The sequence below is a fragment of the Balaenoptera acutorostrata genome, chromosome 5 (assembly GCF_949987535.1).
Source record: "Balaenoptera acutorostrata chromosome 5, mBalAcu1.1, whole genome shotgun sequence".
Classification (NCBI taxonomy): domain Eukaryota; kingdom Metazoa; phylum Chordata; class Mammalia; order Artiodactyla; family Balaenopteridae; genus Balaenoptera; species Balaenoptera acutorostrata.
Genome location: NC_080068.1, coordinates 116,872,047 through 116,889,444, shown reverse-complemented (window position 1 = coordinate 116,889,444; position 17,398 = coordinate 116,872,047). Strand labels below are relative to the sequence as shown.

At 36.3% G+C, this 17,398-nt stretch overlaps 1 protein-coding gene across 13 annotated transcripts in view; it reads right to left on the bottom strand.

Moving 5' to 3' along the window:
• Positions 1-17,398, bottom strand: part of ANK2 (ankyrin 2) — a 250,765-nt gene that overhangs the window by 210,802 nt on the left and 22,565 nt on the right. For all 13 annotated transcript variants that reach the window (XM_057546234.1, XM_057546235.1, XM_057546236.1 and 10 more), the window contains exon 2: positions 5,186-5,287. In XM_057546234.1, coding sequence (XP_057402217.1) covers positions 5,186-5,287 — 102 coding nt within the window. The remainder of the gene's footprint in view (positions 1-5,185; positions 5,288-17,398) is intronic.

Sequence of the window (17,398 nt, the reverse complement as noted above, 5' to 3'; positions counted from 1 at the left end):
TTGGAGTATAATTACTTTACAATGTTGTGTTACTTCTACTGTATAACAAAGTGAATCAGCTATATGTATACATATATCACCATATCCCCTCCCTCTTGTGTCTCCCTCCCACCCTCCATATCCCACCCCTCTAGGTGGTCACAAAGCACTGAGCTGATCTCCCTGTGCTATGCGGCTGCTTCCCACTAGCTGTTTTACATTTGGTAGTGTATGTATGTCCATGCCACTCTCTCACTTCGTCCCAGCTTACCCTTCCCCCTCCCCGTGTCCTCAAGTCCATTCTCTCTGTCTGCAACTTTATTCCTGTCCTTCCCCTAGGTTCATCAGAACCTTTTTTTAAATTTTTTAGATTCCATACATATGTGTTAGCATACGGTATTTGTTTTTCTCTTTCTGACTTACTTCACACTGTATGACAGACTCCAGGTCCATCCACCTCACTACAAATAACTCAATTTCGTTCCTTTTTATGGCTGAGTAATATTCCATTGTATATATGTGCCACATCTTCTTTATCCATTCATCTGTCAATGGACACTTAGATTGCTTCCATGTCCTGGCTATTGTAAATAGTGCTGCAGTGAACACTGTGGTACATGTCGTTTCTGGCATTTTTAAAGAGAGGTCCAGACCAGATAGATCCAAATGGCATTTATAAAAAAGATTTTATTTCCAAAAAAGATTTTAATTTAAAGAAACCCAGATAAACAGTAACTGTTACCAAATTGCTGCTAAACGTGATCTTTCCTAATTGGTGACACAGGCTATGATAATACCTTTTATGTTCTGTCCGGCCTGTGAGAACCAGCATCACTTTTGCTAAAACTTAGGTTGAGAATCAATATAAAAATATTTGCTAATATTTATTGAATACTTGCTCTGTTAACCTTGTTTATAATATTGTAATCTTATGAACAATTACTAAATAAATTTAAAAAATAAGTATATATGAGTTTCAAAAATAGGGAGCAAACACGAAGATTTATTCTCTTTTCTGAATGTACAAGAGATTAAAAGATAAATAAATACATTACCAGCTTAATCTTTTAAGGAAAATGAAAGTTAACAAATTTGTAACTATTTGCGGAAAAAAATGAAAACAAAGTGTTTTTTTTTAAAGAATATTGTCTTGTGCCAAATTTATGAAATTTTCCCACATCCTTTAAACAATTAGAAGCAAATGGTATTTTTCAATTAAATTTCAAAATTCTCACGGTAGTTATGAGACCAATTTTATAAAGAAAAAGATTTTCATCCAAATTTCAGTTTAAGGAATCTTAGCATGCCAATACATGTGGTATTTTTGGAAAGTTGGTACAGCCCAGATTGCCTTTCATTGAGAAATACAACAGGGTACAGAAGGTCCTGCTTTCTATGTTGCATGGCATCATGCTCCCCAGATACTCAGGCTTACAAGCAAAATAGAGAATACTTTTTCTTTTCTTCTTTCATATGCCATATTAGCTTTGAGCTTTCACATATTTAGAAATAGCAGTACTTTGGCTGAAGAGTTGCCTCTTTTGCCCTCCTAGGTGTTTGGAAATTATATTCTGTTCTATATTTTATTTGAGTTTTAGTAGTAATCCTGGTGGTGGTGCTCTTTGACTTAAAAGTTCCTTTAACTACATATTATATTGATCTGAGGATGAATAAAGTCCTTTTATATTAGCAATGGTAGATTAAAAATAAGATTCAAACATCTCAGGAAGATGTTTTGCAGTAGAAAAGACTTGTATGTGAGAGACAGATCTGTGTGACCCTGGGGACATCACTTAACCACTTGTGGACTCAGTTTCTGCATTTGTAAACTCAGGCGAATGTCTACCTTATAACATTTGTCTCTGCTGATTGATGAAACATCACACATAAAGCCCCCAGCACAAAGCCTGATACATAGCAGCTAATTACTTAACATTAGTCACTTCATTTCCCTAATCTCTATTTAATGTACATTCTTGAACGGTAGTAATAAAGAACCAACACCAGACGACAACATTTACTTTCTACCTAGTAAATTCAGGTGACTGAGGAGACAATCTCATACTTTGTGTGGTCAATTTTAATTTTTCTGATTCTTGGTAGACATACACAGTAACTGCAATTAGAATAGGTACACCTTAGAAAGTCCTTTCATATTTCATATTTAATTTACACTGCAACTCGGTGGTGTAAGATTGAATGTATTATTACTTTCTTGTTTTAGAGATTAGAAAAATGTCACTTTCTGAATTGAAATGACTTAACAAAAGTGGAGATGGAACTTGAACTGCTGGGCTCTAAGTTCTGTGTGGTTTCATGACGTTTTGTTGCCTTCTCACAAAAATACATGTTCTTCTGCTTTATAGTAACATGCTAGTGGACAGTCAGCCACTACACGAAAAATATGTTAGGCAGCTAAAAACTTCTCAAGGTAACTCAAGAAGTGAGGTTGGTCAATAAAGCAAATAAGGATTGAGTATTTACTGCTGAGAGTTTATTTTTCTTTGAAAATAAACTCCAAAATCTTTTATAAGATTAAGATATTTCTTATACTTTAGGGTGAAGTGGACTTGACTGAGGTTAAGTGGTTTGACTGAGGTTAACTTTATTTTCCTTGGGTTCGTCTTTTGGTATCACTTACAATGATTTTACCAAATGAACTAACAGTTCTAACAGTTTCATTGCCTATTTTCCAGCATATTGCAAATTTAGAATGTTAATGAATTGATATTAAAATTGGGGGAATGTATTTAATATACTTGAAAAAAGTCTAAAATAACATGTGAAGGGACTTCCCTGGTGGCCCAGTGGTTAAGACTCTGCACTTCCACTGCGGGGGCACAGGTTTGATCCCTGGTCAGGGAACTAAGATCCCGCATGCCATGCGGCCAAATAAATAAATAAATAAATAAAATTAACATGTTAAAAATTTTAAATATTTCATATTCAATCTCACAGGCAGTTTTGGAAGAATTTCATATATCTATATCTATATAGGAATTTGGATGTTGTCTTTCTCTTTTAAAGTAACTAATGTATCTAAACTTCAAATTATTTGTTCAAAAGAACACTAAAAACATATCAAAAAAAGATTCATAATGAAGTATAAGATGGATAAGAAATAGAGATGTAAAATATGAAGATCTTATATATTGGGATAAAGGAATTTAGTCTTATTCCATAGGTCAGTGTCAAGAACTATGTAAGGTCTGGGATTTTATCTTACCTACAAGCTAAAGAGCTTAACTGCTACTATTTCCTGATACTGGTAGAAGACATGAGTCTCCTGGATCAGAGACAATGGACTTTATAGTTCATGGCAAAAGGAGTGGCTGAGTGTCAACATTTGCTTACACCAGTTCCCTATGCACCCCCCCCCCCAATCCCATGCGAGTGACACACAGAACCAGTGATGGACGCCTGTGCATGTCGTGGGTTGTGTTAAAGAAGAACATTAACCTTGGGGAATTCACAGCTTTTAAAATAAGAAAGAACAAGCCTACTTCTTGTCTGGAGGAAAGAGTTACCTAATCCCGCAAGGTTGCTCACTGCAAACACTACCCTGAGAAATGCTCCAGATAAAGAGCATACAGGGTCTTTCATTCTTGACACACACAAAAGAATATATAGGGATGCTCAGGGTGACAGCAGACTGATATTCCCTACAGCAAGCAGCACTCAATATTTTTGATGCCACGGGAGTTACTCCTCTAAAGGATAAGAAATATTGCCATCCGTGACAGCGCTTCTTAAGCCGGTTACTCTCAAGAGGAGCAAGGAAAATCCTGCACCCTTTGCGAAAGGCTTCAGGTAATTTTTATACAACTATCTTACTGACCTAAGCCATAGAAAGCTTGGTAGTGAAAGGAGTGCCATAATCGTATTTTTATTTTGGAAAGATGACTCAAGACATAGTGTGGAGATGGACCAGAGTGGACAAGATGAAGACAGGACCTAATTAAGGAGGCTGTTATGGCAACCATGGTAAGTGACCATGTTGTGAGTTAGTACAAATTTGTGGATGTAGAAGATGAACCGAGAAAGGAGTGCTAGACTGGCGTAGGGGAGAAGACAAGGGTGGAGAGCTGTTGGAACTAACATATTGGTGAGGAAACCAGCAGGTAGGAATTTGAGAGGAGAGTAAGTTTGAGTATGAAAAGATATCAGGTTGTTTTTGAAAAGCTGTACTTGAAAGATATACTAATTTCAGGGGACTATAGACGGAACATACCTGGGCTCAATATATATCAGAATATATATCAATATATATCACAGGCATTCTATAGATGATTTAGAATCCGCCAGTGAAATTCATCTCCTGTTAACTTAAAATTAGTCAGGATTATTCACTTCCCAGTCAGCTCTGTCACTCACACACACACACACACACACACACACACACACACACACAACCCACACACACACCAATGTGCAACATTTAGCACACTATACTGAATACTGGAGTCCACTAGACACTTTAATTCATGGCATCAAAATCTTAGTTAAAAATAGCACAAAAATCTCAACATCCCTGGGACCAAATAATATCCAAATGTATAATATTGTCTAAAGTCCTTGGCGAATGGATGTGATAAATAAATAATCCAAATACCTCATTTAAGCCAACAGTTGCAACCTCTTCTCATTCAAATTCATATTTTAAAACTAATTGGGGGGATTGTTTTGGTGGTCCTAGTCAGTGTAATAGAGCATAAAAAATAAATCAAGGCATAAAGTTGAAAAAAATAAAAACATAAAAAACTAATTGGGGGAAAGGGAGGGATAATTTTGATTTTATCCTCTTATTTCTCTATCCCAAATTGTAACAATCAGTTACCCCTAAGTAAAAGGCATACAGCAAACAAGAAAAGAAGCCAGAGTCTGGATAATTAGTTGACGATAAATGAGAAGTAAAACATCATTCTTGGTCAACATTCCAGCTCAGGGCAGCCCAGATCATTTCATAGGCAAAACTGATGTTCAATTATTTTTGATCTATCTAATGTGCCAGCCTTATTAGCTCTAGATACAACCATCTGAGGCTTCAAAAGTTGGTAAGGAAGAAAAATGGACTTTCATAATTCTGAATTGCTGCTATTTGAGTAAATTCAACAAGCACACGAAAAAAGCTGGGCTCTTGGAATGTATCTGCAGGTAATAAGAGTGTCTTCAATGTATAATACAGAGCCAGCGGCCATGCTCTTACCTGGTTGCAGGTATTGATGTCTATGCCCCCTTTGAGATATTCCACTACTTTGTCTAAGTTGCCTGCTCTGGCAGCACGGAGGAAGCTTGCATTGCTGTCAGACTGTGAGAAAAAGAAAAGACCTTTAGTGAAATATTCATAAAATGAAAACATATCAAAGACAGAAACACTAGAATGTTTGCACCATGCATCAGAAAAGCTTCAGTTGCACTAAGTGTCCATTGACAGATGAAAGGATAAAGAAGATGTGGCACATATATACAATGAAATATTACTCACACATAAAAAAGAACGAAATTGAGTTATTTGTAGTGAGGTGGATGGGCCTAGAGTCTGTCATACAGAGTGAAGTAAGTCGGAAAGAGAAAAACAAATACCGTATGCTAACACATATATATGGAATCTAAAAAAACAAAAAAGGTTCTGATGAACCTAGGGGCAGGACAGGAATAAAGACGCAGACGTAGAGAATGGACTTGAGGACATGGGGAGGGGGAAGGGTAAGCTGGGATGAAGTGAGAGAGTGGCATGGACATATATACACTACCAAATGTAAAACAGATAGCTAGTGGGAAGCAGCCGCATAGCACAGGGAGATCAGCTCAGTGCTTTGTGACCACCTAGAGGGGTGGGATAGGGAGGGTGGGAGGGAGATGCAAGAGGGAGGGGATATGGAGATATATGTATACGTATAGCTGATTCACTTTGTTATAAAGCAGAAACTAAAACACCATTTTAAAGAAATTATACTCCATTAAAGACGTTAAAAAAAAAAAAAAAGCTTCAGTTGCAAAATATTTCAATCCTGAGTTTAAAACCCTGAATAATAATTCACAGTACGAGTCAGCAACTTCACAGTATTTCTAGAGAGTTGTTTAAGGACATTAAAGTCAATAGGAAATACACTCTGCTATATTAAAGAGTATAAAAGAACAATTAAAATAAAAATAATTATTACCGCCTTACTCCAAATCTTCAGCCACATTTGAAGAGGAATTTACACTACCCCCAAATCCACTGTTATCCATTCATTTTAGCTTCAGGAAGCTAGTGACTTTATAGTGAGCCTAACATCAAGCTAAAAAACACATGAAATAAGGTACTGGGTTTCTTCTTTCTCTTCCTTTACTGTTTGGTTTTCAGATGCATCTGAGGGAGAGCACTGAGTATGGGTCACCTGACAGTCTGTCCTCACTATAAGGGAATAACAGAAAGCTCCAAGGATGCTTTGAGGAAAGCAGATAGCGCTAGTTGGCAAGTGTGGACTGGGCCGATGCAAATTTTGTGATCCCAGTGATTTTGGAAAAACAAGATTAAATTTAAACCAGCTGACATAATACCAGGCTCAAATCTCTTGGTAAAGATGATCACTCCGGGTACAAATTGCTTTTTAAGTCCTCATCTTGCGCCCATTCCTCTCAAAATCCGATCCCGGGAGAACAGCTGAATTTCCCCCACAAAAAGTCTCGGGGAGGCTCCTCAAGAGACGTAGCCACAATCGCCCTGCCTCTCTGACTTGCTGACAAAGTCTGATTTTCAAACCTTAACACAAGGATGATGATAAACTTTCGTTAGGTTCCAAGACACTGGCATCATTTTATAGTTCTTTGGGTGGTACAACATCTGACTACAGAGAAAATGGTAACACGAAAAGGGACCTACTAGGAATTAAGATTCAGGTGGGGCAGCTCTTAATCCATCCTCCTCCTCAGTAGGCTGCCCTGCCCTCCCTCGAAGAATGGACTTGCCCAGGGCCCTTGGCACACTCTGTCAGGCCTATTTATTGTGACTGGTGATGACGTACGGAGATAGAAATGGAAGCGTTTTCTCTGGGAGTCTCAAATACAGAATTATTTGCATACATACCATTAAAATGATTTACACAGGGGAAGACTGAAAACCCTAGGACGAAATTACCTCATATTTAACCCAAATACCACAATGGCATATAAATTTACGAATAATATAGGTAATTTATGAGGATTTGAGAGGTATGACTGAAAACTACACATCTGGAATTCATGCTCGGAGTCTTTTCCAATGCACCCTGGTATGACTAACATCGCACTGTTTCTCCTCCTCCCTGCCCTGCTACGATGCCTCACGCTCCATCCTTCCTGAAAGCCGTGCCCATGGCAGGGTGCCCCAAGTATATCTGCAATGCTGCAGGGACTGAATTATGACTCATTTTTAAATGCCTATTCTATGAATGTATTTTGCGGCTTGCAGCAAATTCTAAATTCCAGGAAGATTTTCCGCCTTCAAGTTTCTTGCTGCAGTACTTAAAAGCAAAACATTACACTCTGCATCAGGTTCTGTCAATAGCCCACAAGAAACATCATTTACTAAAAAACAACAAAAATTAAGTAATATTAGGTCACAGAAAGTATGACAATGTTATTTCCCATAGATTTTTAAAATAAATCCACATGCTCTATATTATATATTATATTAAAGAGGATGCCTAGAAAGTACTTCCATCTTATACATGAGGCTTCATAATTATAGGTAACATTTATGAGTGTTTACTGTGGGCCAGGCACAGAGCTAAGAAGTCATATGCATTATATCATTATTACAATAATACTAGGAGAAAGGAACTATTATTACGCTCATTTAAAAGGTGAGGAAAGAGGCTGGGAAAGTTTCCAAGGTCACATAATTTTTCAGTGGAAGATTCAAGATTTAACTCATGTTTATCAGCCTCAAAGCTAGTCTTATCTGCTATTCTACCTCATCCCTGCAAAGTATCAAAGCAGATGTTAGTACAAATACCTAACCTATGAGCTATAAGTTTGTTTCATTTGTGATAACCTCAGTATGCCCTTGGTCGACATATTCGCCCTGTAAATCATGGCACTTGCTAAACAGAGTGTCTTAGCTGGAGAGGGAATTCTTGGCAGACAGCCCTAGCCTCAAATGTATCAGCCATCTATGCACCTAGAAAAATGAAGAGCTGGCTTGAGACAAACTAATTAGAAACATACTCACTTGGGAATAAAGAAAGAGATGGTAAAGTACACACCGCATTAAAAAGCCAGTTGACTGTCTCTCTCTACATGTCTAACATGATTAAACTCATGAACTAAGATCAGGGTTCTCTATCATTCTTGTAAAAAAAAAAAAAAAAGAATGCCATGAACAAGTAGAGCCAGAAGGGAGCACCTGACCCTTTAGGGATAAAGAAACACCTGGAGACACCCTGTGGAAGCTTACAGAGGCAATTGTTGGTCTGAAGGGGGCTTCTGGCATCACGGAGGGGAATCTATTAGACCCTCTTAGAACCTTCTCTAGGTACTGGGCATGACATTGAGGATTGCTTTTGCTGTTACATAACAACAAGCTTTAATAACTATTTTTCTCTTTTCTGAATCAAACTCCTAAAAAGTAGAGGCAAGTCAAAGACTTACAGCCAGTCCCTGGAATTTTAGCAAAAAATGCTCCCAGTGTTTTGGAGGGGCTAGGGACAGTGGAAATGCAACATCTGAGCCATCCTGCCAGGGACCTCTTCAACAGTTGAGTCACAGTAGATTTTGCTATAAGTTGGATTCTTCTAGAACCCCATTAAGGGATTGAGTTTTCCCAAAGTGAGAAAATGTATTAGAAATGCATTTTGCAAATGCAAATAAATGTGTTATTATAAAATGGTTCCAGAGCATGAGTTTCAAGAACAAAATTCAAATGAGACTTCAAAATTTATATGTAGATATTGACATCTTTGAAGTTTAAAAGTATAGACCAGCATGGAAGTATATATTTTTCTCCTACTTCCACATAAACACATGCAAACCCTATGCTACAAAGAGGTCAATCTGTGATTAGAGCTCTTGACACAAGAGCTTAGGATAAACAGCAGTCAGTCTGGTTACCTTCAATCAACACAGAGATAAAAGAGGATTCAGGGACTCATGGTGAGACATGCAGCAATTTTTACCATGCTATGTTTCCCTCTGAGTATGACAAAAGTAAGAATTTAAAAATTAAAATTAGGTTTTAGTAGGGGAGAAGCATGCTTTCAAAATAGACTGTTGTCTCTTGCCTCAACCAGGAGATTTCACACATAAAAAGTACAAAAAAGAGAAAATGAGGCAATAGCAATTCCTTTGGGGGAAAAGTCTCAGACAAATAGACTAACCTCTTTCTGCTTTGCTGCTTTAGGTCCCTAGAACTCTCAATCCTAAAACCAACTGTACTTATGCCTATGAAGTGTGACTCTGGGCAAGGCATTCAAATGCTGAGCTCCACTTATTTTAATCTGCAACAGATGGATGTCATTAAAACTTGTCCCCTTTTCAACCCGAGTGTGGCATCTCAAGCCGAGAAAGAAAAATTTCCTCTTCAGTTCTTCTTGACACAGTTCTGTACATTTTTGATCAGAATGTTAGAAAAACAATACTTTCTCAGCATCCAGCAGGGTGGACATGAAAGGCAAGGAGGAATGTGCATTCACAGAGCCACATTATGTCCTAAACGAGTGCTTCCCCGAAGGGTCCAGGGGCACACTCACAGAGATTCATGAGTTTGCTACAAGATTTTGTAAAACTTCTATGCTTACAGTTCAATAACAACCTAATAAGGAGAATATAAGCATGTTTCAGGTCATCTAGATAGCTACCCTTTAACTGAGTATAACCATATAATTTTGATACATGCCTTCGTGTTTATAATTCAGTGCATAACAGTTGAAATAGGGATGGAATATAGACAGATGCATGGGATGCAAAATATTTTGCCATGGGACAGAGACTGATCAGAGAATCTGGCCATCATACAAGGTAGGATGTAGCAAAAGAACCTGAGCACAGCACTCAGTAGAACATTACAGCTGCAAATAACAACAGGCTCAGATGCTATCTTTGTATGGTCCAACTTGCCTGGACTCTTAGCAGTGACTGTAGCAGAAAATCCAGAGTAAAATGTTTTTCAGTTCCCAATTGCAGCTTTTACTGGATTAGGTACACATCTTTACCACAATACTAATTTCATCTCCAAGTAAATGAAGAGAGCTTTAAATGATTATCAAATGGCATGCCATTAAAATTGGCATTGGCAAAGTTCTCTGATCACTTTAAGTATTCTGAAGTAGGAAACAAAACCTTAAATGTATCAATAATGGTTGTACAACACGCTTATAAAAACGTACACTCTATATTATTTTCATTGAAGTCAAATTCAGAAATGTATTATAGAAATCTGAGGTTAAATCTTTTTACTGTTAAATCCAACATCTGTGATTTAGTTTTAGACAATCCTATCTTCTATTACATTGGTGTTATTTATTTGAATAATACTAGTTTTGTAGTTCTGTTCATGCTTAATTTGTACAACTTTCTTTTTAGTAATGGTCTAAGAGTTTAAGGAATTTTATGTAGTTTGATTTTTACACTTAAATTAACGCTATAGGGAATTCCCTGGCGGTCCAGTGGTTAGGACTCCGTGCTCTCACTGCCAAGGGCCCAGGTTCAGTCCCTGCTCGGGAAATTAAAATCCCGCAAGCCTCACAGCACGGCCAAAAAAAAAGTCTTTTTTAATTAAAAATAAATAAATTAACACTACAATAAAAGTAACAGCACTGGAGGTCACAAACTTTTTTTATACTTCAAAAGAGACGAATACATTATTCAAGTGTGAGAAGCAGGCATCCTCTAGCGTGAGTAAGCCACCAGCCTCAACTAGCCTAGGGAGTGACACAGGGCGCCTCCCCTCACAGCCTCTGGCTTATCCTGTACCCTCCACAAATATTTGCTGACTGATTAACCATAGGAAAGCACATGCTCCTTGTGGAATTTAGGGAATCTGCTTATTTTCTTAGGATGCAGTTATTCCTTTGTAAAAACAGGGTCATTTACCTGCCTACTCCAAGATCCACATTTTTATAGTAATACAAAATAAATAAAATGTATTAAAATCACTTGAGGGGAAAACCTTGAATATAAACATAATGAAATAAGGGACATTTCTACAATTCCTTAGGTCTTTTCCTAGGAATGTTGGATAAATTAAAACCAGCAAATCACGAGTTGTATGATCTTGAGTCTTTTTGTGGGTCTTAATTTCCTTATCAAAAAATAAATGTATTTTATAGAGTTGCTGGGAGAAGGAAATAAGATTTGAAGATGTTTAGCTGGATGACAGGCACAGAGGACACTGACCGAGCTTTTTTAATAATTGTAGTTTTTCTTGTAAATGATAAAAGCAAAACAACAATGACAAATCAAAGGATAGATGCATACACATTATCTTCTTTAAATAAAAAGGTTGTTTCCAGAAGACCAGAGTGTTTGAAAATACTTTGCTGTGTGCAGGTGTAAACGGACAAAAAAGAAGGCAGAACTGGGTGTGGTCTGTCTCCAAAGATGAAGATTTTACAAAACACCCTCTTTGTGATATATGAATGCTTTCACTTAAATAATCATACTTTTGTATAGGGACTGCTGGATTGTTTAAATGTTTCAGCTCTTTTAGTAGCTCAAATTGTTACCACTATCTTATCATAAACCAAAAATTGCGGGGCAACTGAGAACCGCACACTACATGTACTGAAATATTTCAGAAAGAATTCCACAAGTTGCCTTCCTGCAGTTAGAACATATAAATGACCAGTAAAACACTTTATACCACGAAATCCTACTTAATTTCAATTCAGCTGGACACTAATAACAAAAATTGCTATAAACCATACGTTTGTACACTGTAGCTCAAACATGCTGATTAAGCTCCATTTTCAGCGTCATTTCAATAGGTCTTTACACTGCTATTAAACGGGAAATGCAGAAGGAGCTATGATCTTCAGAAAGAAATAATGTAATTTCTCTAAAGATTGCTCTTACTTCAGTGACCTATGTTTTAAGAAAACTGGTTCAGGCATAGGTGTTTCTATTTTACTTTTAAAATGTTACTTAACGGACTTCCCTGGTGGTCCAGTGTTTAAGACTCTGTCCTTCCAATGCAGGGGGTGAGGGTTTGATCCCTGGTCAGGGAACTAAGATCCCACATGCCGCATGGTGAGGTCAAAATAATAATAATAATAATGAAATAAATGTGTTTTTAAAAATAAATACAATAAAATAAAATGTTACTTAAGATAATTAATGATTAACACATTAAAGTAATGATTAACACATAAGATATCAAAACAATATCTAAATTCTGCCTGCATATTTTAAGCAAATATCTTTTTGATATGTGAGATCATTTGAAATTACACTTTTATATAAATACAAAGATTTTTTTCCCTTAAGTTAGTATTACACTTTGACACTGATTTTTCACTAGCATGCTAAAATTATTTCATTATCAGTGTCTTCCCTGAGATTATCATCCATGAAAAGAAAGAACTGCCTATAGCATACCAATTCCATCCCTTTCAAAGCATTAAGAATATTTTGCAATACTATGTCGAGATTCATGAATCCCTTGTACAATTCTTACACTTCAAAAAAGAGTCAATCTAGGGGCTTCCCTGGTGGCGCAGTGGTTGAGAATCTGCCTGCCAATGCAGGGGACACGGGTTCGACCCCTGGTGTGGGAGGATCCCACATGCCGCGGAGCGACTGGGCCCGTGAGCCACAACTACTGAGCCTGCACGTCTGGAGCCTGTGCTCTGCAACAAGAGAGGCTGCGATAGTGAGAGGCCCGCACACCACGATGAAGAGTGTCCCCCACTTGCCGCAACTGGAGAAAGCCCTCGCACAGAAACGAAGACCCAACACAGCCATAAATAAATAAATAAATAAATAAAATTAAAAAAAAAAATCAATCTAGAATATTACATAGCAGTGGGAACAGAAGTTAATGAACCATATCCACATGAAACATCGACAGATCTCACAAAAAAAAAAGGCTAAGCAAAATAAGTCAGACCCCAAAAGAACATCTTTATGATTCCATTTATTAAAGTTCAAAAACTGACAAAACTAATCTATACTGTTAGAAGTCAGAATAGTAGTTTCTGGAAGGAGGCAGAAAGGGCCTTCTGGTTGCTGGTAATATCATAGTTCTACCTGCTCATTCTGGGTCTTGTTAAATGGGTATGAAAACTTTGTGAGAAATATCAAGATAAACAATATAATTTATGCATTTTTCTGTATGTATGTTATAATTAAATGAAACATTTACTTTAAAAAGATGGTGACACTGAAAAATAAGTTGTTCCTAACTTACACAATAGTGACAAAATCACTGAAGAGTAAATAGATGAAAAAATTAGTATTCAAAAGCAGTATCTTTTTCTTACTATGGAGGCAATTTTTCTAATGCAGACTATTCATATTATGCAAGGCTTTTAATGAAAATTTTATTTGCATATATTTAAGGTGCTACACAGTCTAAGAGAAAATGCAGACTACTAAATGCCCATGGCTTTGTGCTTGAACTCAGAAAAAGGTTGTTGCTAACTCAAATTCTACAGCATCTCTTTATTATACTGTACAAATAGTACTCCTCTGGTCTTCAAAAATATTTACTACAAATCCAAGAAGACCAGGTCTGGTTCAGAGATCTTGGTTGTTACGTCTTCTGGGATAAATATAAGTAAGTTCTAAGAGACAATTTATACCTTAAAAAAATTTCTGTACACTCACTTTCTGTGTCACTCACTTTTCTGAAAACTGAACCAAAATATTAATAATGTGACAATATCTTTCTCAATAAATTAGAAATACTGCAAGAACACAAAACTAGTAGGAACAAAAACCCTAAATCAGAAAAAAAAGTTGTGATATATATTTGATAACTATTTTATACTTCAGATTCCCTGTGATTTTGAAATTTTAAAATGCTTATATATTTTTATAGATATTCATTTTAAAATAATTATTGAACAGAAGAAATAGGAATTCCTGAGTTAGTATATTATGAGACAGTAAAAGTCTAACTTGCAAAGTAACTGTTCTGCTGACATGAGTTTGGTTCCATAAGATGTTTCTACAGCTAGGCTCAATTCGAAGATGTCAATACAATGAGACATTAAAACTTTCACTAAAATGGGAACTTTTACAGAGATAGGTAGAAACTTTCTTAAGTTTCTTAAGTTAACTTGTTTATGTCTCAGTTTCCTATTGAACATTATCATAAGTTGAAAATTTAAGCAACTTCTCCTAAGGCAGGGAAATCAGCAAGTTTTGATTACTTGTATTCTAGACATATGTTCTGCCTATGACTCCAAAACACCTACAGAACTCAGAAGTTCTGTCACAAAATAAAACACATCAATTTTTTTCTGAATTTAAATGGGAAAATGGTAAATTTGTAGATGGAAATATTTGTGGCTCCTCCACAACATTTACAAATCTAAGAAAATCAGAATAATGAGGGAAACGTTTTGCTGTCACTGTAGGTCAGACATCAGATTAAATAATTTGAGGTTCATCTTAAAATTTTAAATTGAAGAACACTGCAACTGAATGCTTCAGGTTGTCTCAAAGGATAAGATACTCTTTGAGACGCTTCAGTTACATGAACAGATTTTTTTTTTAACATCTTTATTGGAGTATAATTGCTTTACAATGGTGTGTAAGTTTCTGCTGTATAACAAAGTGAATCAGCTATACATATACATATATCCCCATATCCCTTCCCTCTTGCATCTCCCTCCCACCCTCCCTATCCCACCCCTCTAAGTGGTCACAAAGCACTGAGCTGATCTCCTTGTGCTATGCAGCTGCTTCCCACTAGCTAGCTATTTTACATTTGGTAGTGTATATATGTCCATGCCACTCTCTCACTTCATCTCAGCTTACTCTTCCCCCACCCGTGTCCTCAAGTCCATTCTCTATGACATGAACAGATTTAAGACATTATTGCTTTGGTTAGGTAAGCACCTTAATGATCGCTTTAGCTATTAAACTATTTATCAGGAGTTAATATTTCTTCCTAAAGAGCTTATCATGCTTTGAGAAAATGGCATATGATTAGGAGATTATGACACCCCACTTTCATCACTGGTTCCTCTTGAGGTAGAGGTATCTTGTCACACCATGGATTAATGCCATATACAACCACTAACACTGTTGGGTGAACGGATATATTTGAAAAGTTCTGCTTTACCTTTTTTTTTTGACTTTTTAAAAAATATTTTTTACTGGGGTATAGTTGATTTACAATGTTGTGTTACTTTCTGCTGTACAGCAAAGTGAATCATATACATATACATGTATTCACTCTTTTTTAGATTCTTTTCCCATATAGGTCATTACAGAGTACTGCTTTACTTTTTATGTTCAAAATGTTGACAATGCAAAGACAAGCAAAATATTCTACAAATCTTATACTGAATATTATACTTTCTCCAAAATATTCCCTAATATTTTCAATAGCTAAAGTAACATGGATATCTGCATTTAACATGCCAACAATAAAAATAATGAAAATCTAGAGCTCCACAATAGAAATTTAATAACACATACCACATCTATATAGGATTGAATTCTAAACGGTTCTCTATTATTGCTTTGGGATCTCCAACTGGTTTTGTGTGTAAAATAATGAAGCATTATTTTTAAAACAATCTGTATCCCAGGTCTAATATCTTTTCTAATTTTCAATGAGCTGGACATCTCTGTAAAAATGTTCTGCCAGCATCTTCAACTCAAATGAACATGGGCCAAAACATGGATGAGCTTATCAAGCTTTTATGTTGTGTACACAAATCTCCAAAGGAATTTCCCTTTGGCCCACAGCTGGCCATAAAAAGAGTAGGTTTTATAAATGAATAATAACCTACTATAATAATACTTGGGTCAGGAGAAAAAAGAGAGACCTTTTGATATAATTTGGCAACAATAGTTTATTTAATGCTTTCTTTAAGAAATCTTCTCTACAGGAAACTCTTCATTCCCTGACTAATCAGTGTGTTAAAATATTACAGGGCATGGAAGGAAAGATATATTAGAGTTTATCCCACTGCTATACTTAAGTATCAGGATAAATGGAACTGAATTAGGTTTTAGTCTCCTTTGAAGGCTTTTAGAACTGTCCGGATATGAAAAAAAAAAACCCAACCAAGTGAAAATATCTTTCATCAATTCTTTATTATGCCAGGCATCCGACAGTGTTAATTTACTATTGCCCCCTTGAGGTAGGCACCGAATTTCTATCCCCATTGGTCTGATTATTCATCTTCAGACCATCTGCTCTGAAGCAGACATCACTCAAACAGAAGCAGTTTCGTGTCACAGCGCAGATGAGGCGCTGACCGCAGCCCCACATACTGCATACACTAAAAAGTGGACTGTTTCTCTTGCATCGAATTATTCAAGATGGAACAAGAAAATACACTCTTGCAATGAAAGCTTCACAATGGCTTACTTCATTATATGACCACTATTTTAAAAGAACTTGCATATATTTTTCTATCCTTACACTGTTGATTTTAGTGTAGCCCTGTTAACATGCACATGGAAACATAGAAGGGCTTTCTGTTTACAACAGTCCAGTGTACATCTGTAGTTGTCAGTCAGATTGATTTTCTAGGGGGTATCACTTAATTACAGCTTAGCAACCACACACAGTAACAACCTGACTCTACTTGTTTAAATGTAATTCTGAACGCATACTATTTTCAAAAAAAGACTAATTTAGAGAAAGTACATCAAAATTGAGCTGCTAACTCAATTTTTTTATTTTACTTTTTTGAGTGCATAAGTTCTGCAGTATTAATGTCTACTCCAGAATAAATAAGAGTTTGAATTCATCAGTTTCTAAAACAAAAGTGATTCGAGATCACTTTTTGTCCCAAGACAATATTTTAATTTTATAGGCATAATAGACCCAAGAACTCTATTTGTGCCACCCTTGGAGTTTCTCTTTTTTTGGAAATCTTTCTAATTACTGGGTGTCAGAAATTTCAGCATGATAATCATGTTGTTTATTAGAAATAATCTGTGTCTCTAGTCCCTTTGGTTAAACTGCTATTAAGTTCATTGTCATCTGTAAAATGCAAAAGCCCTTCTTTCTAATGTGCATATAATTTTTGAGAAGTTGTTTATTCAACCCATTCTCCAAAGTATGTGGGTCCCAAAGGAGCATGCACAGTTTTCAGACTCTTTTGCACATTTCTGATGATCTACATGGAAAGCAAAATTGCAATTCTCAAAAAATCTGCATCATCCTAAATGTAATATAGAAAATCATTTTTACATTCATTTCTTGACCCTCACCATGGTGGTCCTTGATGAATGCCAACAGACCTGTTAAAAATTAAATTAAATTTTT